Source organism: Ochotona curzoniae, unplaced genomic scaffold (genome assembly GCF_017591425.1).
Source record: "Ochotona curzoniae isolate NIBS_2020 unplaced genomic scaffold, NIBS_Ocur_1.0 contig_4148, whole genome shotgun sequence".
Classification (NCBI taxonomy): Eukaryota; Metazoa; Chordata; class Mammalia; order Lagomorpha; family Ochotonidae; genus Ochotona; species Ochotona curzoniae.
The window spans coordinates 4,224,455-4,251,948 of record NW_024466146.1 but is presented as its reverse complement, the minus strand read 5'-3'; the positions used below and the strand labels follow the sequence as shown (position 1 = coordinate 4,251,948).

The following is a 27,494-nucleotide window of genomic DNA, read 5'->3' as shown; positions in this document are numbered from 1 at the left end:
TTCCGCCCAGACGGAAGCGGGTGGGAGCGGGGTGTCTGGTCCCTCCCGGCTTTCCGTCCGATGGGGCCGGCTGCCCGAGCCGGTGAGCGCCGCCATATTGCATAGGCTCCCGGCGCTCGAGCGGCTCGGTGTGGTCCCGACAGGTCCGCAGAGCAGCCTCGGCAGCTCCGGGGAGCAGGTGAGGCCGTGCTGCAGGCGGAAGGTCGAGTCTTTTTAGCCGGGTGTTTTGTTTTGCTTCTTTGTTTTTTAGCAGGACTGTCTGATGTGACTCAGGCCGCTCCTTCTCCTCTTGTCCTTGACTGGACACAGCCTGCCGCCGCGCCGGCTCGGGAGTTCCCGGGAGGCAGAGCAGAGGCGGGGTCCGGAGGGAGCTCCGAGAGGGGGCCGGGGGTTCTGGGGTCCGGCGGGAGCTCCGAGAGGGGGGCCGGGGGGCCCGTGGACCCCGAGAGGACGCCAGGCTGCAGGTGACCTTTTCTTTGGGGTAAGAGCAGGACCCTGCTCTGGGCGGTGGAGGAGCTGTGTCAGGTGACACGGGCCTGAAAACAGCGTTTGCACCCCCCTAAGTTTCCACCTGCTGGACCCGGGACGCTACATCCTCATTCAGTCCCAGCCGTTCACGCCTCTGGTCTTTGCTTTTTTTGTTTTGCCCAATTGACCACATTGCCAAACCCCTTTCACGGATGGGGAAAGTGAGGATCCCCTGTGAAGCGTTAAATATTACCTTGACAGCAAAACACTAGATTTGTCTACCTTTGCCATTGCCTACAGTGCGGTGCTCCATATAAACAGAAGAATGTTAAACTTGTAACGACTGTTACCAAAGGACTCTGCTACTTTAATAACATGGGGGTATGAGGGAGAAGGTGGAAATTCCTGTACCTGCAAAACTATGTCATGGGGAAAAAAAATGGGAAAAGTTAGCTCAAGATTGTACTGTGAGTGACAACTACGTTGTTAATCAGTTTGGGGAAAATCTGTAATAATCTATAATGTTTGTGCTGGTGCGAGCATGGATCGGACCCAGGTGTTCACACATGATTTTTTGTTTTAGTGCAGGTTTTGTTTTTAACCTGAGTTGATGTGGGTGAGCAGTGTTTAAAGCTGTCGGAGAACCTGCCCCAGGAAAGTGGTCTCTGAGCTAAGAATAGAGATTGCAAATCCACTGGTTATTGAACCTGTAGTGAAGTCAGAAATGAAGACTATGGAGGCTGACTGCCTAGGAAGCAATCGGGAAATTCTAGGTAGCTTTGAAGGATGAGGCCACATCCTGGAGGAGGAGGGCTGGGACCATGGAAGAGGGAGGTGCTGTCGGCTGGTTCACGCCCCTTGCACCTGCACAGCCGGGGCTGGGCTGGTGGGGAAGCCTGCAGCTTTCCCACCTGGAGCCAGAGACCCAGGTGGAGCCATGGATATCCCAGAGCCAGCCTTGACGGGATGCTGGAGACAAACCTGGGTGCCGGACTGGTGGGACCTCCCCTGTGGGACTGGGGTGTTGCAGCTGGCTGCTCTACTGCTAGGCTGAACTAGCGCATAGTAAAGTCTTGTGCGCCTGTGCTTGTGGTGGGGCTCTGTGCGAATCCTTTTGCTTGTCGGTGTTGGACAGCCAGCCTGTTTCTGCCGATTTCCCATGTCTCTAAGGTGGGCTCCTGCTTTTACAGCGTGTGTGTGTTACAGTAGTCATAAAGGTTTCCAAACCTAGTACGAAATGCTGAAATGTTGTTGGCTTTGAATCTTTTCATTTAATCTCTGATTCAATTCCATCCTCTGGTTCACTCCCTAAATGGCCCAATGGCCGGAGATAGGCCAGCCCAAAGCCAGGAGCTTCCTGCGGGCCTCCCACATGGGATGCAGGGAGTGCAGGGGCCGAAGGTGGTGGGCCAGCTAACGCTGAATTCCTGGGCCATAAAGGGGAAACCAGATCCGATGCAGAGCAGCCAGAACTTGCCCACATGGGATGCCAAGGCTACAGGTAGAAATTTACCATGTATTGACCCCTAAAATGTTCACCTTTACCTCTTGTGTAAGTTCCAAGTGAGAAAGTATGGTTTGAGTGCCTACTAAACGCTTATAATCTATTAAATAGACAAAAAATTGATAGCTTAGGTAACTGGTGTGTGTGTGTGTGTGTGTAAGTACTGGTGGCTATGTGGCCCTCACGTTGATTTTGGTTATTCAGCAGACTTTTAGGTCACTTTCTCAACCTCAAGAGTGTTGACACCTTAGACTTCCTTACTGTTGGACTTATCCTATGCTTTATGGAATATTTTGCATCAACCTGCTTTGTCACCATTAGATGTTAGTAACTCTCCATCCTTACATAAAGCCCAGTATTTACTAATGATCAAAATTGTTTTAGCCCAGACTACGGTTTTGAGTTTGTCACAGTGAAGAGATTGAAGGTAGAAAGATTCATGGAGTTATAATACAAGTGAGTGTGGAACAGGCATGCATATAGACACGTAACTGCAAATCTGTGTGAGTAGTTGATTGTTCAGCACATAAAAGGCACTCAAGGTACCTGAGAGGTTGGGGATTGTGAGCTGTCAAACATCTCAGGAGCCATGAGATAACTTCTTTCCTAGATAGCATGGATACGTATTGGTGGGAAGTGCATGCTGAAAGGCAGGCTTCACTTCACATATTCTCTGAATATTCTTAGGATATTCTATGTAGCAATATGTTAAGTTTCATCATTTCTCTGTTATTAAGTCCAAGTTTGTGCAATAACGGGCTGCATAGCTCACTGATATAATGTAAGTCAGTTGATGTAACTGAGATGAAATATTTTTAGAAGATTTATTCTTTTTATTATTATTTTATATTGGAAAGGCAGATACACTTTTGTACTGGTGCAAGCATGGATTGGACCCAGCTGTGTTCACACATAGATTTCAATGAATAGATAGGAGTTTTTGTTTTAGTGCAGAATTGTGTTTAAACTGAGTTGTTAGTAAGCAGTTTTGTAAGGCTGTCTTAGAACCCACACAGAGAGGAGAGACAGAGAAAAGATCTTCCATTTGCTGGTTCATTTCCCAAGTGGATGCAACAGCTGGAGCTAAGCTGATCCGGAGCCAGGAACCTTTTCCGGGTCTCCCGCATGAGTGCTGGGTTCAAAGCCTTGGGGCATCCTCTACTGCTTTCCCAGGCAACTGGCAGGGAACTGGATGGGAAGTAGAGCAGCAGGGACATGAACCTGTGCCCATATGGTATTCCAGCGCATGCAATGCAAGGATTTAGCCACTAGGTTACCATGCCAGACCCTATATGAAATGTTCTTTTTTTTTCTTTCTTTCTTTTGTTTTAGGATTTATTTATTTTGTTGGAAAGGTAGATATACAGATACAGAGAGGAAGATCTAATGTCCAATGATTCTAGACCCAAGCGGCCGCAATGGCCGGAGCTGAGCCAGGAGCCAGGACTCCCACGAGGATTCAGGGTCCCAAGGCTTTGGGCCGTCCTCCACTGTTTTCCCAGGCCACAAGCAGGGAGCTGGATGGGAAGCGGGGCTGCTGGGATTAGAATCGGCCTCCATATGGGATCCCGGCGCATTCAAGATGAGGACTTTAGCTAGTAGGCCACAATGCCAAGCCCTAGATGAAATATTCTTATCTACAGAGCTTGAGGAAAAAATATTAGAACTTGTGTTTACTGATGTTATGCATTTGAGCTACTTTACTTAATTTTTATTTATTATTTGAAAGAGAATTGCCATCTCCTGGTTCACTCCTCAGATGTCTATACCAGCTAGAAACACGCCAGTATTGGAGCCAGGAGCACAGTTCCCACCTGGGCATTAGTAGCTTAGTTACTTGAGGAAGCTAGACTCAAGAGCCTGGTCTGCATACTGAATCAAGATACTATTACATGGGGTGTGAGAATCTTAATTACTACTTTTTTTTTGTCCCTAAGATTGATTTATTTGAGTGACAGAGCAAGAAAGACAGAAAGAAAGCTTCCAGCCACTAACTGGTTCATTCCCTAAATGGCCAGTGACTGTGTCTGGGCCAGACCAAAGCTTGGAATCTGGAACTCCATTCATGTCCTCCATGTGAGTGACCAAAAGTTGGGCCTTCATGCTCGCTTTCCCAGGCACCTTAGCAGGGATAACATTGAGCAGGCAACTTGCTGCATTGCAACTCCCAACCCTTTAATCAGCATTTAACTACTAGATTAAATGCCTGCCCCCAAGGACTTCACAACTGTAAAATAGTCCCCTAAAATTTGTAACTAGGTGTTTTCTTTCCTACAATAATATAATTCTTCTTTAAATTTTTAGCAAAATGTTCAGGATCCCTGTGAGAAGGGCCTTGGTGGGCCTTTCCAAATCCCCTAAAGGATGTGGTGAGTTTTTTTCTAACTTTCCTTGTGAATTTGTAGATCTGTGAACTGTTTCTTAGTCCCTAAGCCTATCATTTATTTTAAAGAAAAATAGAAATAAATTATCTAAGTTGATAGAATGATTTTCAAAGTAACAGCTTTACCTTAAACAATTTACAGTAATGCTCATATGATGGAAAGTGGTAAGAAGTACCTGTCCGTGCCGAAGTAGAAAATCGCATCATTCTGTTTTTGACAAGTGCTCTTCCCTTGAACTGATTTTCTGTGATATCAAAAGTTTGAGTTTAAACGTTTGGAAGGAGACAACCGTATTCAATTTGAAAAATCAGAAAGCTAAAAACTTTTAATTTTTTTTTAGATTTACTTATTTTGTTTGAGACAGAACTCCTGTCTACTGGTTTACTCCTCAGTGGCTGCAGTGATTGGGCCAGGGCCAGGCTAAAGGCAGAAACCCAGATCTTCATCCAGGAACGCAGTATAGGTACAGGGGCCCAAGTGCTGCAGTAGAAGTACAGGGGCCCAGGTGCTTGTCTAGTCCTGTGCTGCTTTGCTAGCATTAAAGGCCTTGGCTTAACCTGTGGCCGTGGCCACATGCCTGAGAAAGCTTTTCTCAAACTTAATATTGTAAAAGTTTAAAGAGTAGTATAAAATGAAGAAAAATTTTAGGCATGTAAATATAATTAATCAATTGTGCACCCTAATAAATTAAACTCTGTTAACTGTTTTTTTTACTTGTTTTTTGGCTATCAGTTCGAACAACTGCCACAGCCGCAAGCAACTTGATTGAAGTATTCGTTGATGGTCAGTCCGTCATGGTGGAACCAGGGACAACCGTCCTCCAAGTAAGTATAGGATCTAATTCTTTATCTTTGCTTATGTGTGGTTTTCTCTTTTCTTTTTTCTTTTCTTAAGTTTTATTTATTTTTATTGGAAAGGCAGATTTGCAGAGAGAAGGAAAGACAGAGACAAAGATCTTGCATCTGATTCACTCCCCAAATGGCCTCAACAGATGGTGTTGAGCTGATACAAAGCTGAGAGCCAGGATCCTCCATCAGGTCTCCCACATGCATGTAGGGTCCTAAGGCTTTGTGCCATTCTGCACTACCTTTCTCAGGCCACAAGCAGGGAGATGGATGGGAAATGAAGCAGCCAGGACACAAACCAGCACCCATATGGTATGCCAACACCTGGAGGTGGAGGATTGACCCATTGAGCTATCATGCCAGCTCCTGGGGCAGTGTCTGTTCACTACCATGCAAGCATACTTCAAAAAGTTCATGAGGCATTGAGGCATAGTGGGTTACACTGTCACTAGGGATGTCTGTAACCACTTCTCATCCTACTCCTACTAAGGGACCTAAGAGATGGGATGATGGCCAGTGGGAGACCCAAATGGAGTTCCAGTCCTGGCTTTAACTTGGATCAACTCTGGCTGTAGAAAGGCATTTGGAGAGTAAACTGGTTCTCTCCTCTTGCTGTTGCTCTATCCTTCAAATATATAAATCTTTTTAAAAAGGTTATAGAAAAGAAATAGTAAACTTGTATAAAATTCTGAAATCCATGGGTTCTTGCAGTATGCATTTCTACAGACTTTTTGAAAGCTTGGCATATGCAGTGATTTGAAAATGTCTTGCACCTATGTAACCTTCATCTTTTTGAAGTGCTCATCTATTGCATGTATTATGTAGAAGGCATGCAAAATAGTATTGATGATAAAATACTTGTGGTTAAATTATTGGAAATTTAGTAGACTGTTTTAGAGTGAGATATGAGGATGGATACATCAACTCTAGTGGAAATTTAAATATGTTCATAGGCTAAAAGGAGGAAAACCTTGTGGACAAATAGGAGGTGCTGGTGAAACAGGCAAGCAGGAACTGGAGAAGGGCAGCAGCCACACCTGGACTGTGAGTGCTGGGAAGGAATGTTGAACTGAATGTAGGAAGGCATCCACTGGGAGTAAAGTAGCATCTCTACTCTCCAAAGGAGAGCAACAGGGCAGAAAGAAGTCCAGCTGGGAAATGGCTGGGTTAGTCTGCAGGTCGGGATGGTGGTTCAGAGTGGTTATGAGAAGTCAGTCCTGCAGCAGAGCCCAGGAACTCTATCCAGTTTCTTCCACGTAAATGAAGACGTGCTCAGCTCCTCCGGCAGCATCAGAGCCAGGCAGGATTGGCATCAAGAGCAGAGAGGGAAGGAATTCCTTCAGTTACCCGATGAATTGGTGATGGTCAACAGATTTATAGGTCAGAATAGGTGAACTCACTCAGTTCACTCTCTTTTAATCTGTATTTCAGCAACAACAGAAAACAGCAAGTTCTTTTTGCCCCTCCCACACATGCTAATGCAAAAGGTTTTTTACTTTGTCTTGTAGGCATGTGAGAAAGTTGGCATGCAGATACCTCGCTTCTGTTACCATGAAAGGCTGTCTGTTGCTGGAAACTGCAGAATGTGCCTTGTGGAAATTGAGAAAGCACCTAAGGTACTTGCCACCTAAAATTTTATACCATGTTGTAGGAGATAGGAAACTTGAAATCCTGCAGCAAATTTTATTTATAGTCAGTATTTAATTTTGGGGGGCAGGTAACTGATACTAATTTCACACTGGAAACTCAACGGTGGAAGTGTTTTGCAAACCCAAATGGCATGTAAATTGCACAGATGTGTAGAGGTTAATGGGGATTACTTAGAGCTGTCAGTATTTCCAAATAACTGACACACAAGGAGGATGTTCTCAAGCAGCAAATTAAAAGTACTTATGTGGTTTATTTTTCACTTGAGAAAACCATTGTAGTAAAGGGGTTCACTCTCGTAGTTTGATTGCATTTTGGCATGTTTTTAATTCAGTAGTGTCTACTTAATCAGAAACAAAATTTTTTTGTTTCAGAACAAGTAAAGATGATACTGTTACAATAAACTAAAACCGTGACGTTTGTCTATGTTTTGAGATTGATTAATACTTTAGATTCTTGATGTCACAGCATATGCATAACAGTTACTATAAAAAATTTTGAATTTTCATACTAATAATGCTATTAATTCAGTGTACTCATAAGTATAATTCTAAGAATATAGTAATACTTCCTTGTTGCCCTCATTCTTTCTTCTCTCTGTCTGCCAGAATGTTGCTCTTAGTCTGCTTTGCATTGCTATAACAATATTGCTATGACGTACAATTTAGACTTTGTAGGTTTTCTAATATTTTAGTAAAACAAGGAGAGTTATTTAGTTCAGTTTTGGAGGCCATGGTACAGTCTTGTTTAGCTGGCCTCTGGTCAGGGTCTTCTCTGTGTTGCACTGTGGCAGAGGAGCAAACAAGAAGGCAGGAGGGGGCCAGGCTTACTCTTCTGGGGAACTCATCCTGTCTCGCCAGACCTAACCCCTGCTCTGACTAGGGCCCCTGGGACCCAGGCTCCCACTAGGGCCCACCTCTTCCCCCAACCTGGTAATGTTGTTACACTGAGGGTCAAGCTTCAGCATGTGCACCTCTGTGGGGACAAGTCTCATCCACCATCGAAGGGTCTTGTTTGTTTTTAAGAGAAGTACAAAGTACCAGATGGTCATGTTGTGAACAGAAAAATTTTAGAAATTCGACTTTTAGTAAGTTACTGTGCTTTTTTGCTTGATTTTAAATGTGTAGTTTAATGCTTTTGTGTAATTGAATATTTTCATACATTAGGTTGTTTGTAATTACAAATACATGCAAATAAGGATTTTTTTTTCCATTGGAATTCTAGGTTGTAGCTGCATGTGCCATGCCAGTAATGAAGGGTTGGAATATTCTGACAAACTCAGAAAAATCCAAGAAAGCCCGGTATTTTTTTGTTATTAATATAGTAGAACAGAGAAATTACACATTTTGTTACTTAATCCTTTGCGTTGATGACTTTTTCATTGAAGTAGGTGAAGTCTGAGATTTGTGCAGTTGAATCTAGAGTGGGGCCAACATTGAAAACCTCTAGTAATTTGCTCAGTTTACCATGAACTGTGAGTCTGGGTCTATTGGACTGAGATGTATGAGTTCCGATATTTTCGTTTTTAATTGATGTATTTTCTGAGGACTCTTTAGGAACTTTTGACAACTCTGTATTATTAAAGTACTGATTTTTGTAGGTTTTCTAATATTTTAATGGAGATTTCTATGAAGAATTTCCATATACTACTTTCGGAATGAGAGTTACATTGGCATTCTGATATTAAATTCATGTGAAATTATAAGAAAGTATTTGTCTTTGAAAGTTATTTAAACGTTTATAGGTAAATACTTTTGAGTCCTAGCAACTTATGTCATTTTTTAAATTAAAATTTGTATTCAGAGAAGGTGTGATGGAGTTCTTACTAGCAAATCACCCGCTGGACTGCCCTATTTGTGACCAAGGAGGTGAATGTGATCTCCAGGTACGTGGTCAGAGTTTGTAAGCCTGCTGGGTTGTCTCGCGTTTTAATTGCATGGTGGCAGCGGATTGACTCTTTTGTAATCTGTTTAAGGACCAATCCATGATGTTTGGAAGTGATAGGAGCCGATTTTTAGAGGGGAAACGTGCTGTGGAGGACAAGAATTTGGGGCCGTTGGTGAAGACTATCATGACCAGATGCATACAGTGCACTCGCTGCATCAGGTAGTTCCCCCTTCTCTTTTCTGCAGTATCGAATCCTGACTTAGTTCTCACAAACAGGTGAAATGACATCAGAGATACTGTGGCAACCAATGTGAGTTCAGAAGAGGAATGTTGTTCTTAAATGGCTTTTGCATATACCAATAACATGGTAGTTGTTCAGCTAACATAATTTCAGTTGGATTTAAGAATTAAAATCAATAAGCATTCAGTTTGTGATACTTGTATAATTTTCTTTTTGTTATTTGTGTGTTATACCTTAAATTTAATGCAGACATTTACCGAGCTTTTTGCTCGGGGACTGTGCCTCCTATTATCTGTGATCATATAGAGGAAAGGAACAATTTTGCTGGACTTAACCATTTAATAACACACTTTTTAATTACAGGTTTGCAAGTGAGATTGCAGGTGTGGATGATTTGGGAACAACAGGCAGAGGAAATGATATGCAAGTTGGCACATACATTGAAAAGATGTTCATGTCGGAGCTGTCTGGAAATATCATTGATATCTGCCCTGTAGGTGCACTAACTTCCAAACCCTATGCTTTTACTGCACGGCCTTGGGAGACAAGGTATTGGATTATCTTTGTGTTTTGTTTTTTTATTGGAAAGGCGGATACACAGAGACATGGAGAGACAGAGAGGAAGATCTTCTGTCCGATGATTCACTCCCCAAGTGAGCGCAACGGTGCACGGGTGCAGGGTCCCAAAGCTTTAAAGCTTTGGGCCGTCCTTGACTGCCCTCCCAGGTCACAGGCAGGGAGCTGGATGGGAAGTGGAGCTGCCGGGATTAGAACCGGCGTTCATATGGGATCCCAGGGGTGCAAGGCGAGGACCTTAACCACTGTGCCACCGCTCCAGGCCCTATCTTTGTGTTTTTACAATTATCTTTTTTGATCTTAATTCACTACTATTCCAAAAACAAATTGGTAAGCTTGTGAACATTTTTAGTCTGTTAAGTTTTTGTTTGCTTTAAGTAACACTTTTAATAAAAGATGAGTTGTTAGAATGAGGCCAGAGGAACCTCTGTAAACTAGTGCTAGTTTTCTTGAAGATTACTAAAATACTTAACCACAAAGTTATGTTCTAGCTTACCTGTCCATGGAGTAAAATAATCTGGAGATTATAAATATATACTTTCCTTATTGTGTATTAAGTTTGTAGCCATGTAGATGCTTGCATGCCTTGGTGTTTAACAAGATCCTATTTTAGAAAGCTTGTTTATCTTTCTTTATAAGTTTGTGAAGCTTGCTGTTTATAAATTTTTTTAAAAAGATTTATTTATTTGTATTGGAAAGTAATATCTACAGAGAAAAGGAGAGACAGAGAAAAGCTCTTCCATCTACTGTCTCACTCCCCAAGTAGCCACAACAACTGAAGCTGAGCCAATCTGAAGCCAGGAGCCAGTAGCTTCCGTCGGGTATCCCACACGGGTGCAGGGTCCCAGGCCTTGGACCGTCCTCGACTGCTTCCCCAGTCCACAAGCAGGGAGCTGGATGGGAGGTGGAGCAGCCAGGACATGAACCTGCACTCTGTATGGGATCCCAAAGTGCATGCAAGGCAAGCATTCAGCCACTAGGCTATTGTGCCGAGCTCTGTAACTGCCTTTCAATAAAAATAAAATCATTCTTAAAGCAGATTTATTTAAAAAGTTATTTGGGAAAAAAGCAACAGAGAAGAAGAGGGAGCTCCCATATGCTTATTGATGACCTAAATGCCCACAGTAGGCCTGCGCACAGAAACCGGGAGGCTGAAGTGCAGTGCGGACTCCTGTATGGGTAATCAGAAAACAGCTTCTTGAGCCATCAACTCTGCAAACCATGGTTCCTGTTGAATGGGAATCTAGATTTAGGAGGCAGTGCCAGATATACAGCCTTGTCTTTCCAGCATGGGATGCAAATAAATCAACCTGAGTCATAACTGTTAGGCTGTTTTAATTTTTTGCTATTTTGTTTTTAATTTTATGATATAATTTCATAGGCTCTGGGATTTCCCTTATACCCTCCCCAAATTCCCTCCACCCAACTGAGTTCCCCCTCAGTACTACGTTCGGCAGCAGATAATAGACTTTTTTTTTCTTTAGTGAAGACTAAAGCTTTATTCATCTCATGTTTTTAAGGCTGTGATGTTCAGGAGCTGCATTTGAGAGAGGTCCTTCATGCAGATTCCCCAGCATTGCCTGGCATGACTTGGCAGAGGGGCACATGTGTGTCTGAAAATTGTTTTATAGCCTTTGATACTGATTCACTTTCCAGGTTCCCACAATAGCCAGTGCTGGGCCAGGCCAAATTTAGGAGGCAGCAAGTCCTCCACTCAGGTCACCTAGTGGGTGACAGGGTGCAAGTACCTGAGCCAGCAGCTGCTGCTCCCTAGGGTGTACATTAGCAAAATGTTGGATTGGAAGCAAAAATAAGCTTGACCTAGGCTCACTGTTATGGGATGTGTATGTTTTAAGTCACAGCTTAACTGGCTGTGTCACAATGCCTGACCTTCCATGAGCTGAGACATATTCTCTTGTATGTGTATTTATTTTTCAGAAAGACAGAATCCATTGATGTTATGGATGCAGTTGGAAGTAATATTGTGGTTAGCACAAGAACTGGAGAGGTGATGAGAATCTTGCCACGTATGCATGAGGACATCAATGAAGAGTGGATCTCTGATAAAACCAGGTATGTACTGTATTTTCCCTTCTATTTCAGAAAGAAACTATAATGATTTTAAGGAGCTATATTTTATGTTACATTATCTAATAAACATTGTTGAAATTTGAACTGCTTATAAAGATAGCAAAAAAAAAAAAAAAAAAAAACCCTGACTTTAAGACTCCTAGGTCTGGGCCCAGCACAGTAGCCTAGCAGCTAAAGTCCTCGCCTTCAACATGCTGGCATCCCATATGGGTGCCAGTTCTAATCCTGGCAGCTCCACTTCCCAACAAGATCCCTGCTTGTGGCCTGGGAAAGCAGTGGAGGACGGTCCAAGGCCTTGGGACCCTGAACCCTTGTAGGAGACCTGGAAGAAGCTCCTGCCTGGCTCCTGGCTTCGGATCGGTTCAGTTCCAACCATTGCAGGCACTTGGGGAGTGAATCATCAGATGGAAGATCTTCCTCTCTGTCTCTCCTCCTGTGTATATTTGACTTTGCAATAAAAATAAATAAATCTTTAAGAAAAATAGTCCTAGGTCTATAAAAGTTTGCAGATTGTAATATTTTTCAAAAGATTGATGTATTTATTGGAAAGAGCTTAAGAGTGGGAGACACGAGAAAGATTTTTCCATCTGCTGTTCAAGTATCCCCTCAAGTATCTGCAATAGCTGGAGTTGGACCAGGCCAAAGCCTGGAAAGTGAAAATCTGTCTAGATCTTTCATGTGGATGGGAGGGGCCGATGCTGCATTCCCAGGCACATTGGCAAGGAGCTGGATTGGAAGTGGAACTGCCAAGTCTTAAACCGGTGTCTGTGTCGGGCTGACCCATTGCATCACAACACCAGTCCATTCACAGTGCAGTTTCGATTAAATATCTAGAGACACCGAAGTATTAGAAATAAAATATTTGACTTTCAACCATCAGGTATGCTTGTGTTAAAATTTTTAAGATGGTTGAGGTACTTGAAAGAAAGCATTCTAGATAGTATTTGGCTTTCAGATAATGTTCTCAGAATAGTCTAAATATTTAACACTTTATTTAAGTAGGATTTCTTGTGCATGTTAAACTTGAACATATAGTAGCCTCTTCAGTAAAATTTTACAAATGGTATAATTTCTGTTATCTAGATTTGCCTATGATGGGCTAAAACGTCAAAGACTTACGGAGCCAATGGTCAGAAATGAAAAGGGGCTTTTAACCTATACCTCCTGGGAGGATGCACTGTCTCGAGTGGCTGGAATGGTAATCAACCTAAAAAATAAAATAAATAGTATATCTATATATATAATAGTTGATTTTACCTAATTATGTATGATTATATATAATATATAATTATGTGTTTATATAAAATTTATTTTCTATAAAATATATAATTCATGTGATTATAATATATATTATATATAATAGTTGATTTTTAAGAAACATCTGTACTGTAAAAAGATATGTTCTCTTTTCTTTTTCTCTTACCAAGGTAACAATCTCCATCCGTTTGACAATCATTTGAGAGTCATATGTCAGATGTTATGTATGCAGGGTAAAAGGATATAAAGACAGAATTGTCCACTTTCCACAGTCTTATGGCAGAGAAAGATGCATACATGCCTAATTATGTAAATCATGTGTTGTGATGAGTAGTTGTACAGGAAGTGGTGTAAAAAGGCGCTGAGAGGAGGGATGTCTGAGCAAGGCTAGTACATCAAGATGCTCTCCTAGAGAGGATGGTCCTGGAAGCAGCCTCGGAGAGTGGGTGTGAGCTTGCCAGAGCAAAAGTGGAAGGGATGGGGTCCGGCGGTGTGGTCTAGTGGCTAAAGTTCTCACCTTGAAGGCACCGGGATCCCATATGGGCGCCGGTTCTAATCCCAGCAGCTCCACTTCCCATCCAGCTCCCTGCTTGTGGCCTGGGAAAACAATTGAGGATGGCCCAGTGCCTTGGGATCCTACACCCGTATCGGAGACCTGGAGGAAGTTCCTGGCTCCTGGCTCTGGATTGGCACAGCACCGACCATTGTGCTCTCTTGGGGAGTAAATCATTGGACAGAAGATCTTCCTCTCTATATCTCCTCCTCTCTGTATATCTGACTTTGTAGTAAAAATAAATAAATCTTTTTTTTAAAAAAAAGTGAAAGGGATGGTTTTGGCGTCAAAGGCGGGCAACCTGGACAAACGGCTGGAAGGAAGGGCAGTTTGTTTAGATGAGGATACAGTTAAAGTAACTGACCATAGCTTCAGAGCCCTAGTTCTCCAGAACACCCCCTTCAGTTTTCTCTCTCTCTGTTTTTTCTTTTTAAGTAAGGCAGATTTTACAGAGAAAACGAGAAACAGAGATCTGTATCCGTTCGTTCACTCCCCGAAAGCCTGCAGTGTCAAGAAGTTGAGCTGACCTGAAGCTGGGGTCCAGGAGCTTCTTCCCGGTTTCTCATGGTGCAGGGACCCAAGGACTTGAGCTGTATGCCCCTGCTTTGCTAGGTCGTAAATAGAGAGCTGGATTAGAAGTGGAGCAGCCAGGTCACAAACTGGTACCATATGGGATGCTGGTGTTAGCAGGTGCAAGATTAGCATGCTATTTCAGCATGCCAGCCCCCTCTTTTTGAAGCCCTTTGATTCCTAAATATTCAAAAGCTTCCTTCTGATTTGTTGTTATTAACTTTGGTTCCACACACACCTCTGCAGTTTCTTAAGATTAACGATTAGTAACTTTTTAGCTGGTTTTTAAAATTTTCTGAACAATTCATTATGGCTATTGCTAAATGCAGACTTCTTGGTGATAATCTCTCAATTGATGTCTTAGTTGCAGAGTTTTCAAGGCAAGGATGTGGCAGCGATTGCAGGTGGCTTGGTGGATGCTGAGGCCCTGGTAGCTCTCAAAGATTTGCTGAATCGAGTGGATTCGGACTCGTTGTGCACCGAAGAGGTCTTCCCCACTGCAGGAGCAGGGTGAGGAATAAAATCTTACGGTTGAGACCTTCGTTTGTCTTTCATTTACAAGTTACTAAACAACCACATTAATGACCATGTTTGGCAGCCTGAATTCTCTGACATAACCGCCTATTTATTTTCACATACAGACCAAGAGCACATCATTACTGTAGGTGAGAGTATCTGGTTAACGCCAAGTATCTGAACTTTGACTTATTTAATAGTGAGATATTTCATGAAATTTTTTTGTCTGCAAGTGCTGTAAATTTGCCGATGCAAGATTATCCTGTGAATTTTTGTCAGATACAAATTTTTAAGTGAAGTAAACTTGTATTTTACATACTCTGTTTCTAGCACAGATTTGCGTTCCAATTATCTCCTTAATTCCAAAATTGCGGGTGTGGAAGAGGCAGATGTTGTTCTTCTGGTTGGTACAAATCCACGTTTTGAGGCACCACTGTTTAATGCAAGAATTCGAAAGAGGTTAGTAATAATATTTTGGTAATCTTTTCTGTCTTATGTATGAAAAAAGTTACATTGTAGCTGAAACTCCAAAAGGATAATTGTCTCCAGGTTTGTCTCCATCTTATTTGTTTTGCTAATTTTTTAAATTTTCAAATGAAGATGGATACCTGTTCACTCAGATTAATGGATGTTAATATTTTACCATTTTATGATTGCATATGACTAAATGTGAGTAGTTTTCTAGATCATTTGGAAGTTGCAGAAATAGTGCTCATTTATTACATACTTCAATTTGGATTATCTAAGGAGAAAGGACATTCTCTTTTTTTAATCAAGAAAGTAAATGTTGGCAAAAACATTGTTAACCTAATCCACAGTTCATATTCATATCGCATCCATTTTCTCATGACTTCTTTTATAGCTTTTTTTTCTTGCCCAGCCTCCAGTCTTTAGCTATATATTGCAGGTTAATATCCTGATCTTTAGTACCTTCCTTTTCCTGTTTAATAAAAGGATAACAATTGAAAAATAGCACTATCTCAGACAAATCATATATGTTGTCATAGCAGTTAACTATTTCTGGGGAAATGGATCCATGTTGTCTGGCCAAACAATAAATGTGAATTATGTAGTTTTTTTTCTTTTTTCCATGAACTGTGTTGTAAGTGTTCTTAATGGACAATTAAGAGATAATTGTGTCTGCCATGTAAATACTACAAAATAAAACATACAAATCAGTTAGTGTAAAAAAATTTTTTTAACTGGCTTATAGTGTGTCTTCCTATACAACAAATTAACGCACTGGATTTCTTTAGTGATTTGTTGGGGTGTTTTTGTTTGTTTTGTTTTGTTACTTTTTTTGTTTTTGTGGCACTGTATTTTCATAGTATATCTGTTAAATGTTCATTGTGTGCTTTTGTGCGTTAAACATTTTATAATAAATGTAGCACTTAGCCTCAGTGAAACCAATAATTGTACTTACTTAGCTCTACACACGTTTTCATTTCAGTTGGCTTCATAATGACTTGAAAGTGGCCCTTATAGGCAGTCCAGTGGACCTCACTTACAGATACAATCATCTGGGAGACTCTCCCCAGATTCTTCAGGACATTGCTACTGACACCCATCCATTCAGCCAGGTGCTCTCGAGTTACCTTTCTACTGTTGTTGGTTTTTAATTATTTCTAAGATTTGTTCTTTTGCTGATTACACAGTGTGGTTATTGGTAAAAATTATATCAGTACAGAAAAAAACATGAGACAAAAGTAAAGCATTAACCAGAATCCCAGCATCCCGTAACAAGTATTGATAAAAGCTTTTAATGACTTCTCTTTGTTTATGGACAGTAATAGATATAGAAATTATACCATACAATGCTTGCTCTTTTTATTAATTAGGGTTAAATTTACTTGAAATTATCTGAAAATAATGGAAGTGAAATTGATAGAATCTTTTTATAAAGATTTACTTTTATGTGGAAAACAGTTACAGGGAAAAGGTGAGTCAGAGAGAGATCTTCGGTCACTACTTCTCTCCCCTCGTGGCTGCAATGATAGGAGCGGGATCGACCCGAAGCCCTGACCCTGGACCCTCCTTCTAGTCTGCCACATGGGTGCAGGCTGCCAAGGACTTGGGAAACCCTCTGCCACTTTCCCAGGCCACATGCAGGGAGCTGGGTCAGAGTTGGACACGGAGCGGCACCCGGGTGGGATGCTTGTGCTACCCAAAGAGGCTTGCCTTACGCTATGAGTGCTGCAACAGTGGACCCAAAAATTGAAGTTTCAGTTTAAATTAAATTTTTCTTTACTTTTACTGTTCCTAAAAGAAGATTTACCAATGTTTCTTTTTAAAAAGTTATGTATTTTTAGATTTTTTTAATTCATTTTTTGTTTATTTGAGAATGTGTTTTACTTCTGAAAAGGAAGCTTATCATGATACACATTTCTAAGATCACACTGTTTTTTCAGCTAATGTCAGCCTAATGTTGTCTCCGCCCTTTCCTGATTTTTTGTTTTGTTGTGCCATTTAGGTTATTTATCCTTGATAGTTTATATGTAATTCATTTTAAAAAAAGATTTATATATTTTTATTGGAAAGTCAGATATACATAGAAGAGGAGAGACAGAGAGAAAAGTCTTCTGTTTGATGATTCACTCCCCAAGTGACCACAACAGCCGGTGCCAGGCCAGTCCGAAGTCAGGAGCCAGGAGCCAGGAACTTCTTCCTGGTCTCCCATGTGGGTACAGGGTCCCAAAGCTTTGGGCCGTCCTCAACTGCTTTCCCAGCCACAAGCAGGGAGCTGGATGGGAAGTGGAGCAGCTGGGACACAAACCGCCACCAATGTGGTGTCCTGGCACATTCATGGCGAGGATTTAGTCACTGGGCCAATGCACTGGGTCATGGACATGAATCTTTGAGCGTATCACCATCTAAATTTCCATAGGGATATAACCCAATTTGTCTGGAATTTACCCATAGTTACTCTGGTGGTTGGCTAGGATTGTCTTTTATATTTTTTTAAGATGTATTTGTTCTTATTTGTAAGATAGATTTACAGAGTGGAGAGCAAGTGAGAGAGATCCTCCATCCACTAGCTCACTCATAAAATGGCAGCGCTGGCCAGAGCTTAATTAATCTGAAGTCAGGAGCTTCCTCTGTCTCCCAAGGACTTGGCTAGCAGACTGAGCAAAAGATAAGGGACAACCATTGATGTAGGTTTGATTAGACATTTAATCTACTTCTAATCTTTTAAAAAATTGTCTTGTTTTGTTTTTAATAGGTCCTAAAGGAAGCTAAAAAACCAATGGTCGTCTTAGGCAGTTCTGCACTCCAAAGGAGTGATGGGGCAGCAATTCTTGCAGCCGTTTCCAGCATCGCACAGAAAATTAGGATGACTAGTGGTGTTGCTGATGATTGGAAAGTTATGAATATCCTTCATAGGTTTGTTGAGTAATTCTCTTTATGGTATAAAATGCAAATGATTTTGTGGATATGTGTTCTTGTTATGCTGTCACATTTAGATTTGCAAGCAATTTGAGACTAAACATTATCCCAGTTGCAGGTATGAAATCTATGTGAAAAAATCAAATTAACAAATAATGTTAAAATAAGTAATAATAGTGTAAAGAAAAATGAATATTAAAAGTTATACTTTAGCTCAAAAATTGGAACAGATCATCTGAATCTGATCAAATACTAATCATTTAAATTTAAGCTAACAGGAAAATTGAGATTATTTTTAAAAGGATTATATCAATGTATGCTTTGCTCTTTGAAAAATTGGAAAGCGAAGTATACAAAATTGAAAAGATTGTTATTCTACAATAAGTAAATAATTGCTATTTCTGTTTTGGTACATTTAATTTTTTTCTGTGTAAATGTTTTTTTTGTCTAGTTGAAATCATACTGTAAATACAGTTTTGTGCTCTGCTTTTCATCAGCTTTCATTACCAAGTAGGATTTCCTGGTGTGTGCATTGTGCCCCAGCAGGTTAGGCTCCTGCTTGCACACGCTTGTCGCATATCAGAGAGCTTCCCTATAGTACCACCTGCTCGGCTTCTTGCTAAGGTCCTTGGAAGGTGGCCGGATATAGCTGAGGTGTTAGGATCCTTTACATCCCTGGCTGTTGCAGACATTTTTATATTTTCTTACTTTTAAGGATTTGTTATTTAAGAGAATTGTGGAGAGAGAAAGAGGCACACAGAGCTCTTCCCCCTAGTTTACTCACTGAATGATCGCACGTGGTCGGCGTAGGAGTGAGGAACTCCAGCCACGTTCCCCACACAGGTGGCAGGGGCCCAAACACCTGGACCACTATCCTCCGCTTTTCCAGGTGTGTAAGCAGGGAGTTAGCTGGGTAGTGAAGCAGCAAGATTACAGGTAACTGCTTAGCCTGCTGTGCCACAGTGCCAGCCCCTTGTCACAGGCTTAAGAGCTTCCTCCCACAATTGGAAATTCTTTTTTTTTTTTTAAGATTCATTTATTTTTATGACAAAGTCAGATGTACAGAGAGGAGCAGAGACAAAGATCTTCCGTTCGATAATTTACTCCCCAAGTGAGTGCAATGGCCGGTGCTGTGCCAATCTGAAACCAGGAGCCAGGAACTTCCTCCAGGTCTCCCACACGGGTGCAGGGTCCCAAGGCTTTGGGCCGTCCTCCACTGCTTTCCCAGGCCACAAGCAGGGAGCTGGATGGAAAGTGGAGCTGCTGGGATTAGAACCGATGTCCATATGGGATCCTTCTGTGTTCAAGGCAAGGCCTTTAGCTGCTAGGCCACGCTGTCAGGCCCTGGAAATTCTTTGTGAATAAAAACATGCATAGTTCCTTAATATTCTATTGCTCATTTCCTTTTTACTGTTACATTAATACATGTGTTTAATTAGTGTACTGATATACACATCTCTCAACTTTGTTTCCTTAAGGTAGACTTCAAAAATAGAACTATAATGGTATGTTAGAGTTTTATTACTTCAAGTGAAATACCCTGAGTGGGGCTAGTATTGTGACGTAGCTGATTAAGCCTCTGTGATGACTGCGATGCCAGCATCCCGTGTTGGATGAGTTTAGTCACCTTCCACCCGAGTCCCTGATATTGCACTTGGGAAAGCAGAGGATGGCTCCAGTGCCTGTGCTCCCCACAGTGAGGATTGGGGGTGCAGATCCAGGCTCCTGGCTTTGACCTGCGCAGACCTGGTCACTGTGGCCATGTAGGGAGTGAACCAGCGGATAGAAAAATCTCCTGTGTCTCCCCGTCTCTCAAGTAAGGAAAATAAATCTTCAACAACAACAAAAATCTTGAGATTGTGACACATAAGAAAGCAAAAGCTTTATTTTGAATTAAAGGTTGGAGGCTCGCAGTCCAAAATTAGGCAGCCCCACACATTGAGGAAGTAGACAGGGTTTTATGCTCAGCTTATGTAACCCATTCTCCTGTGAGAACTGTGTTCCAGGAGCAAGACGCCAGTGACATAAAGACCTCACACTGGGTCGGCCTCCCAGGTGCTAGAGTCAGATCATGTCTGATTCTTTAACCCGTCAGTTCCTAACACACAACTGAGCTTGGGGAGCCAAATCATGTGCAAGTCATAACTGAATAAACAGTTCATCATTTGTTGTTGTCAGATTTATTTGCTTTTTATTGCAAAGTTAGATGTATGGAAAGGAGGAGAGACAGAGAGAAAGATCTTCCATGTGCTGATTCACTCCCCAAGTGCTGCCAGGATGAGCTGAACTGAAGCCAGGAACTAGGAGCTTTTTCCAGGTCTTCCACGCAGGTGCAGGGTCCCAAGGCTTTGGGCCGCCCTCCACTGCTTTCCCAGGCTACAGGGAGCAGGATGGGAAGTGGGGCCGCCAGGATTAGAACTGGTGGCCATATAGGTTCCTGGTGTGTTCAAGGCAAGGACTTTAGCCACTAGGCTACTGTGCTGGGCCCTACTTTTTGTTGTTACTATAATTTCTTTTAAGAATTTCCCCCAAATAAACACTTTTAAGGCTCTTGATAGATGCTTCCAACCTGTTTTAGAAAGGTTGTACCAGTTTAACTTACACACCGTAGGTCTTCAAGACCAAAGCAACCCTACTGTTTCAAAGCTTAGTTATTTTAAATCTCTCTTTGGATTCCTGTAATAAGAATAATTTTGTGGCCCTAGCTGGATGACTCAGTGGCTAAATCTTCGTTTTGCACAAGCTGGAATTCCTTATGGTCACTTGTTCCTGTCCCAGCCACCCCGCTGCCCATCCAGCTCCCTGATTGTGACCTGGGAAAGCAGTCGAGGACGGCCCAATGCCTTGGGGTCCTGAACCTGCATGTGAGTCTCTGCCAGGAGAAGCTGCCACTTGGGGAGTAAACCAGCAGAGGGAAGATACTTCTGTCTCCTTCTCTCTGTAAATCTGCCTTTCTGGTTAAAATTACAAAAGTATAATTTTTTGTATTCTTAGACAGAATTCCAAAGGATATAACACCAGAATTATGGTTTTCTCTGAATTACAGGTTTGTTAATGGTTTTAAAATTGATCACTTTTGGTTTTCAAAAACATTAGTTTTTTATCTTAGGAATATGCTTGGTTTATATCTTTAATATCTTAGCATACTGAAAAATGCCACACTGGAGATAATTACAGTGTAAAGATTCTAGAATTGTTCAATTATATATTATCTCTTGAAGAGACTCACAGTGTCCTAACCATCTTACATTATTGTTGGCTTTTAGAACGTTATAACATTAGTATTTTTGGTTTTGACATGGATAAGAAAAGGCCTTGGATAGCAGGAATGGAAAAGAAACTAGATGTCATTCCAAAAATTCACGTGTAATATTTTTACTGAAAATTGCTAGTACAGTAAAGTTCCTTAATTGCTTTTGCAGGATTGCAAGCCAAGTGGCTGCTCTGGATCTTGGCTATAAACCCGGGGTGGAAGCGATCAGAAAGAACCCTCCCAAAGTATTGTTTCTCCTGGGAGCAGATGGAGGCTGTGTCACGCGACAGGATTTACCAAAGGATTGTTTCATCGTTTATCAAGGTAAGTGGCAAATGTCATGCCAGAAACAGAATAGAATATTGCTTTATGTATATTAGGATCTATTACTAAAATTCCAGTATAGCGTAACGTACGATAGTGAATCAAGTTTTCACTAAGTACATTTGAATAGTACGTTGAATATGTTTAGTGAACTAAATAATTTTCCTGCCCACCAGTTGTCTTAACACAAACTGTAACTCATATTGCTTTTAAAAATTATTCCCCTGGGACTGGCACTGTGGTATAGCAAGCAAAGCCTCACCTATCGCCCTGGCATCCCATATGGGCACTGGTTGTCCCTGCTGCTCTGTTTCTTATCTAGCTCTCTGCCAATGTGCCTGGGAAGACAGAGAAGATGGCCCCAAGTTCTTGGGCCTCCACACCCTCCTGGAAAATCTGGTGGAATCTCCTGGCTTCTGGCTTAGGACTAGCACAGCTCTGGCCATTGCAGCCTTTGGAGTGAATCAGTGAATGGATCACCCTCCCCCCTACTGGTTTCTCCACTCTTCCTCGTCTCTCACATGGGTGCAGGGTCCCAAGACCTTGGGCCATCCTCGACTGCTTTCCTGGGCCACAAGCTGGCACCCATATGGGATCCCGGCATGTTCAAGGTGAGGACGTTAGCCGCTGGGCTACTGTGACGGGCCTTCTCACCCTCCCCCACTTTTTTGGGTAAGATTTCTTTTTTTTTTTTTTTTTTGAAGATTAGAATTAGGAAGAGACAGATTTTCACTCCTTGGCCTGTTCTCCAAATTGCTGCAGCATCCAGAGCTGAGCTAGTCTGAAGCTGGGAGCCTAGAGCTTCCTCTGGGTCTCCCGTGGGGGTATCACGGTATAAAGTGTTGGGCCATCCTCTTCTGCTTTCCCAGGCCACCAGTGGCGCTGGAGCATAAGTGCAGCAGCTGGGACATATGGGATGCTGTCGCCACAGTTGGAGCCTTACACCAGTAAGCCATTGCATTAGCTTCTGAAATTTACTTCCTTTCAAAGGAAATGTTCTGTATCTTTTTTACCGAAAGATTAATTCTGGATGGCAGAATTAGACCTTCGGTCTGTTGGCTCATTCCCCAAATCATGGGGCATAACCTGAGAATGAGGAATTCAATGTGGATTTCCCGTAGAGGTGGCTGGGGCCCAAGGCCTTGCGCCATCTTTCGCTGCATTCCTGTGTGCATTAGCAGAGTTGAGTAGGAGGTGGAGCAGCATGATAGGATGCTGGCATCGTAGGCAGTGGTTTAACTTGCTGTGCTGCAGTGCCGGCTCCTGCATAGCTTTTCTACATGTTTTGTTCATTGTTACTGAGTAATAGAGTTTCAGAATACTCTTTTCTATTAATTTTGCGTTGATACCTTTTTCCCATGCTTTTGTTCATAATCCTGTTCTGTATTTGCATTAATTCCTCCTCATTTGAGTGCTTTGGCAACACTTATCTGAGCCAATGCGGATTAACATTTCAGGCTAATCCTCTACCTCCAAGAGGTGGCATCCCATATGTGCTCTCAGCCGTTCTGTTTTCTGATCCAACTCCCTGCTGGTGGCCTGGGAAAGCAGTGGAGGATGGCTCTAGTCCTTAGGTCCCTGCACCCACATGGGGGACCCGGAAAAAACTCTTGGCTCCTGGCTCTCACCTTGGTAGCCATTTGAGGAGTGAACCAGCAGATGGAGGCCTTCTCTATCTTCTGTCTGTCCTCTCTATAAAATCTGCTTTTCAAATACAATGTTTAAATATTTGTAAAGATATTTGTAGTAACTTTAAAATTCCAGTATAGCATAACGTACGATAGTGAATCAAGTTTTCACTAAGTACATTTTGTTGTTTCTGTCTTACAGGACATCATGGTGATGTTGGGGCTCCCATAGCTGATGTCATTCTCCCAGGAGCTGCTTACACAGAGAAGTCTGCTACTTACGTCAACACCGAGGGCAGAGCTCAGCAGACGAAAGTAGCAGTGACACCTCCTGGCTTGGCTAGAGAAGACTGGAAAATCATAAGAGCCCTTTCTGAGGTATTCTTTTTATGGTATTTCTTAGTAATGTAGCTAAAAAGATATTTGACATATTAGCTGATTAGAATGACTTTCAAGGTCAAGGAAGATCACGGTCTGAAATGTACAAGTAAATAATTTATGTAAGAAAAATGTCTTCAGAAAATGGGATTTAAAATTCTTATTTTTATTTCCTTGTTATTAAAGGGAATATTATGGAACTTATTGCACATTATGTGTAACTTTGCATATGATTCATAACAGGTAAGGAATACTCAGATTTTGGCTAGCAGTGTCTATTTCATAGTCAGTTTTTGCTTAAGGTTATTTATTTATTCATTCATTCATTTATTTGAAAGGGGGATATTTCCATCTACTGGTTTACTTCACAACTGCCTACAGTGGCCTGGCCTGGGCTGGGTCAAATCTGGAAGCCTGGAGGAGCTTCCTCTAGGTCTTTCGTATGGATGCAGGGTGCCAAGCACTTAGGCCATCTTCTGCTGCTTTCCCAGGCTAGTCATCAGCAGGGAACTGGATTTTAAGCAGTATAGGTGTGACTTGAACCAGTGCCCATAAGGTACATGACATCACAAGGCTCTCAAGAAGCAGCTTTATGTGCTGTACCACAACACAGGCCCCAGTAAGTCCCATTTTTTAAAAATAAATGAACTGATAAACTGAATTATATATCAGTTTATAGCTGTTTATACATTATATATTTTGACTTTTGTGTACCTCATTTGTTTCCTTAATGTGTAATCTCAAATGAATACCAATAGATTTTACAGTGTTAGTACTTTATTTCACCATAGTTACAATTATGAATTATTTAAACTTTTTTAAATATTAAAGCTTTGTTTCTTTTTTGGGGATCTGTGTTGTAGATTGCCGGTTTAACTCTTCCATATGATACTCTGGATCAAGTGAGGAAAAGGCTTGAAGAAGTTGCTCCTAATCTTGTTCGGTATGATGATGTTGAAGGAGCCAACTACTTCCAGCAAGCTAGCGAGCTCTCCAAGGTAAAAGCCAGCTCATGTGCGTGGTCAGTGTTGGTGATAGGAAAGTTTTTAATGCTGTTACTGTGCTCATATTTCACACCTTGTTTATTTTTTTTTCCCAGCTTGTGAATCAGCAGCTTCTTGCCGACCCTCTTGTTCCACCTCAGCTAACAATAAAAGATTTCTACATGACAGGTATGGTTTTTGTTTTGAAGTCTTTCAAACATTGGAACTAATGTACTCTGCTTTTCTGATTGTACTGTTTTTATTTTTGAAATGTAGGTAAAGGCTAAAACTCCAAAAACAGTGAACAGATTTTATGTATAAATTTTAACAAAAATTAGTTTGTATAGCAATTTTATGAGCATTTTAGAAAGTGTCAAAAAACTGAAGGTGTTTTATGAATTGTACATTACAGCATTAGAACTTACAAAGTGTGTTGAGCAGCTCATCTGATGTGAATTATCAGGAATGTTGTTACGGAATGCAGACCCCACTGAAAGGTTCACTCCAGCTCTTGGGACAGTTTATATGACATTTAGGTTATCAGATAGTTAACAGATAATTTTTAAATAGTTATCTGTCTAAAAGCATATTTAAACAGATAGTTACCTATTTAAAATAGTTGTGTATTTTAAAATTTTGTTTCAATCTGTATCTAAAAAGTTTTTTAAATTGTTTTTATTTTTATTAGTTTTTTTAGATGTTAGAAAAATCATGTTTATGAAAGAGTGCTTACGTGAGATTGTTCACTTGCTGTGGCGCATGCAGAGGGCTGACAGCGTTATTGACATATAGTTTGCAGGATGGGAGTGTGGCAAAATTGTTACGATGCCCAGCTCCCACTTCAGAGTGCTGGGGTTCCATATTTGCACTGGCTCTTTATTCCAGCTTCCTGCTAATGTAGACTGTTGGGGACGGGAGGCGGGGCCCAGATAATTGGGTTCCTGCCAGCCTCACCGGAGCCCTGAATTGTTCCTGGCTCTCGGGTTTCGTCTCACTGCGGCACTCAGGGAGTGAAACAGCAGATGGGCGCTGTTTTTCTCTGTTCCCTTTGCATCTCCAACAACCAAAAACCAAACAAAAAGGAATTTAATCCACATAAAATTCATCTTTAAAGTGTACGATTCAGTGGAATTTAGTGTATGTACTGCTGTGTAACCTTTCTTCAACAACAGTATTCACATTTTTCCTGTGTTTCTAATACTTTGCTTTTTGGTGATTGTATATTGGTGCATTATTTGTTCTATGATTGTTCCTAGGGATAATTACTAAAATGATTTAGCCAATAAAAGAATTATCTGAAGAATTATTGGTTTCATATAATTACATATAATTGCATACAACTTTATACCCTTATTTTTTGTTACTGAATGTGTACAACAATGAAATATAATATGCTTGTAAAAATTGCATTATCCAAATGCACATGTTTTTAATATCTTTCAGATTCAATTAGCAGAGCCTCCCAGACGATGGCCAAGTGTGTTAAAGCTGTTACAGAGGGTGCCCAGGCAGTAGAGGAACCGTCCATATGCTGAACCATCTACTGCGAGTTGCATTGGAATGATTCCTTGGAGGTGTATCAATTTCAGAAAAAAATCTGATACTGTATTTAATGTTGTACCATGCTTATTTGAAAATGAAACTGTAGTTATCAGATACTTGGCAGTTTCAGAAAAACGTGTGTTGTATGTAAACATTGTTAAATTGCTAATAAAGCTCTCAAGATACGGCTTCATGAAAAGCATTGATCCTTGTGACGAATACAAAGATTTTTGTTTAGTTTCGTAAAGTTATGTTTATAAAACAGGTGAAATGAAAAGGCCTTCCATTAAGACTCACCTTTTATATTGTTGAAGGAAAGGTTTAATCATTCTGTCAAGATTGCAAAATAGAAAAATTATGTAATATATCACATCTTGCTAATGAATAACAGTAACAGTAGTTCATGATTATTTAGCTTTTTCTTTGTGCTAAGCACTCTGCTTTTATGTGTTGTTTTCCTTTGCCCTGTGAGATAGTAGTAGTACCTCGTTTTACAGATGAAGAAATTAAAGCCCAGTGTACATATTAAGTAGCTTGTCCAAGGCCACACAGTCACATTTAAACTCTGGTTTTATTCCATAGTCCATTTTTAACTGCTACACACCCTCCATTCATAGATTGTTACTTTTAAAATGCCATATTGAGTTCATGAATAACACATTTCTCAAATCTGTTTCTATATTGTTATAATTAAATGATTATACATATTTATACTTGGAATGAGGGTAGGCTGAAGAGAAACAAATTTAATTCTCATTACTATGCTGTGTTCACTATAACCCCAACTGTAGTGTTACGCCAACTAAATTACAGAAAACTAATAGCTTCCATAATTTTCAGTTGTGAAAATAAAAAAGGAAATAATTTTACAGCTAACCTAGGAAATACTCTAAAGCTCAATTCTATTTTTATTCCGTTTTTGAAAAGCTTAAAAAAGAAAAATTCATTGAAAATGCTTTTCTTATTATGTTTATTTCTTCTGCTTTCATTAGACTTAGCCCCACTACATAAAAAACCATTTTCCTGTTATAATAGATAAGGTTTTTAAAGTAGTGTCATTAATACTTTCAAAATTGTACATTTATTGCTAGAATTTTTTAGATCCTTTTTTCCTCTTCAGTGATAAATCATGATGTTACAGATTTTGCTTAAAATCCGCAGTTGTCAGTTCTAAAAATTCTTGCTAAAATGTTTGAATTCAGTGACAGTTTTCTGTATCTCTGTGTTCTTCTCCCCTTACACCTGAAGGGAGCAAACTCCAATTTTGTTTTACACAGTATTCTTGAATATATGCACACTTCATGGGTTGTTGGTATATTAAAGTAGAAAAATGGTGAAAAAAATTGCTGTGTTGATCCAGCGTCCTTAGCTATCCTGTAAGCAGTGTGTGCTGAAATGTTTTTATTTCTCCAAGAATGTCTTGTCTGGGGTAAGTAGTACTAAATAAAATGTATTGGTTTTTA

General features: G+C 40.9%; 1 protein-coding gene across 1 annotated transcript; it reads left to right on the top strand.

Annotated features, from left to right (window-relative positions):
• The first annotated feature begins 95 nt into the window (after window positions 1-95).
• Window positions 96-27,494, top strand: NDUFS1 (NADH:ubiquinone oxidoreductase core subunit S1). Its single transcript, XM_040984546.1, has 19 exons — window positions 96-178; window positions 4,277-4,341; window positions 5,089-5,180; window positions 6,710-6,817; window positions 8,073-8,149; window positions 8,652-8,733; window positions 8,824-8,954; window positions 9,340-9,525; window positions 11,491-11,625; window positions 12,727-12,841; window positions 14,388-14,533; window positions 14,870-14,998; window positions 15,990-16,119; window positions 17,760-17,920; window positions 21,346-21,500; window positions 23,331-23,506; window positions 24,370-24,504; window positions 24,606-24,678; window positions 25,933-27,494. Exons 2-19 carry the CDS (start codon window positions 4,281-4,283, stop codon window positions 26,022-26,024), a joined length of 2,184 nt encoding a protein of 727 aa, XP_040840480.1. The 5' UTR covers window positions 96-178; window positions 4,277-4,280; the 3' UTR covers window positions 26,025-27,494.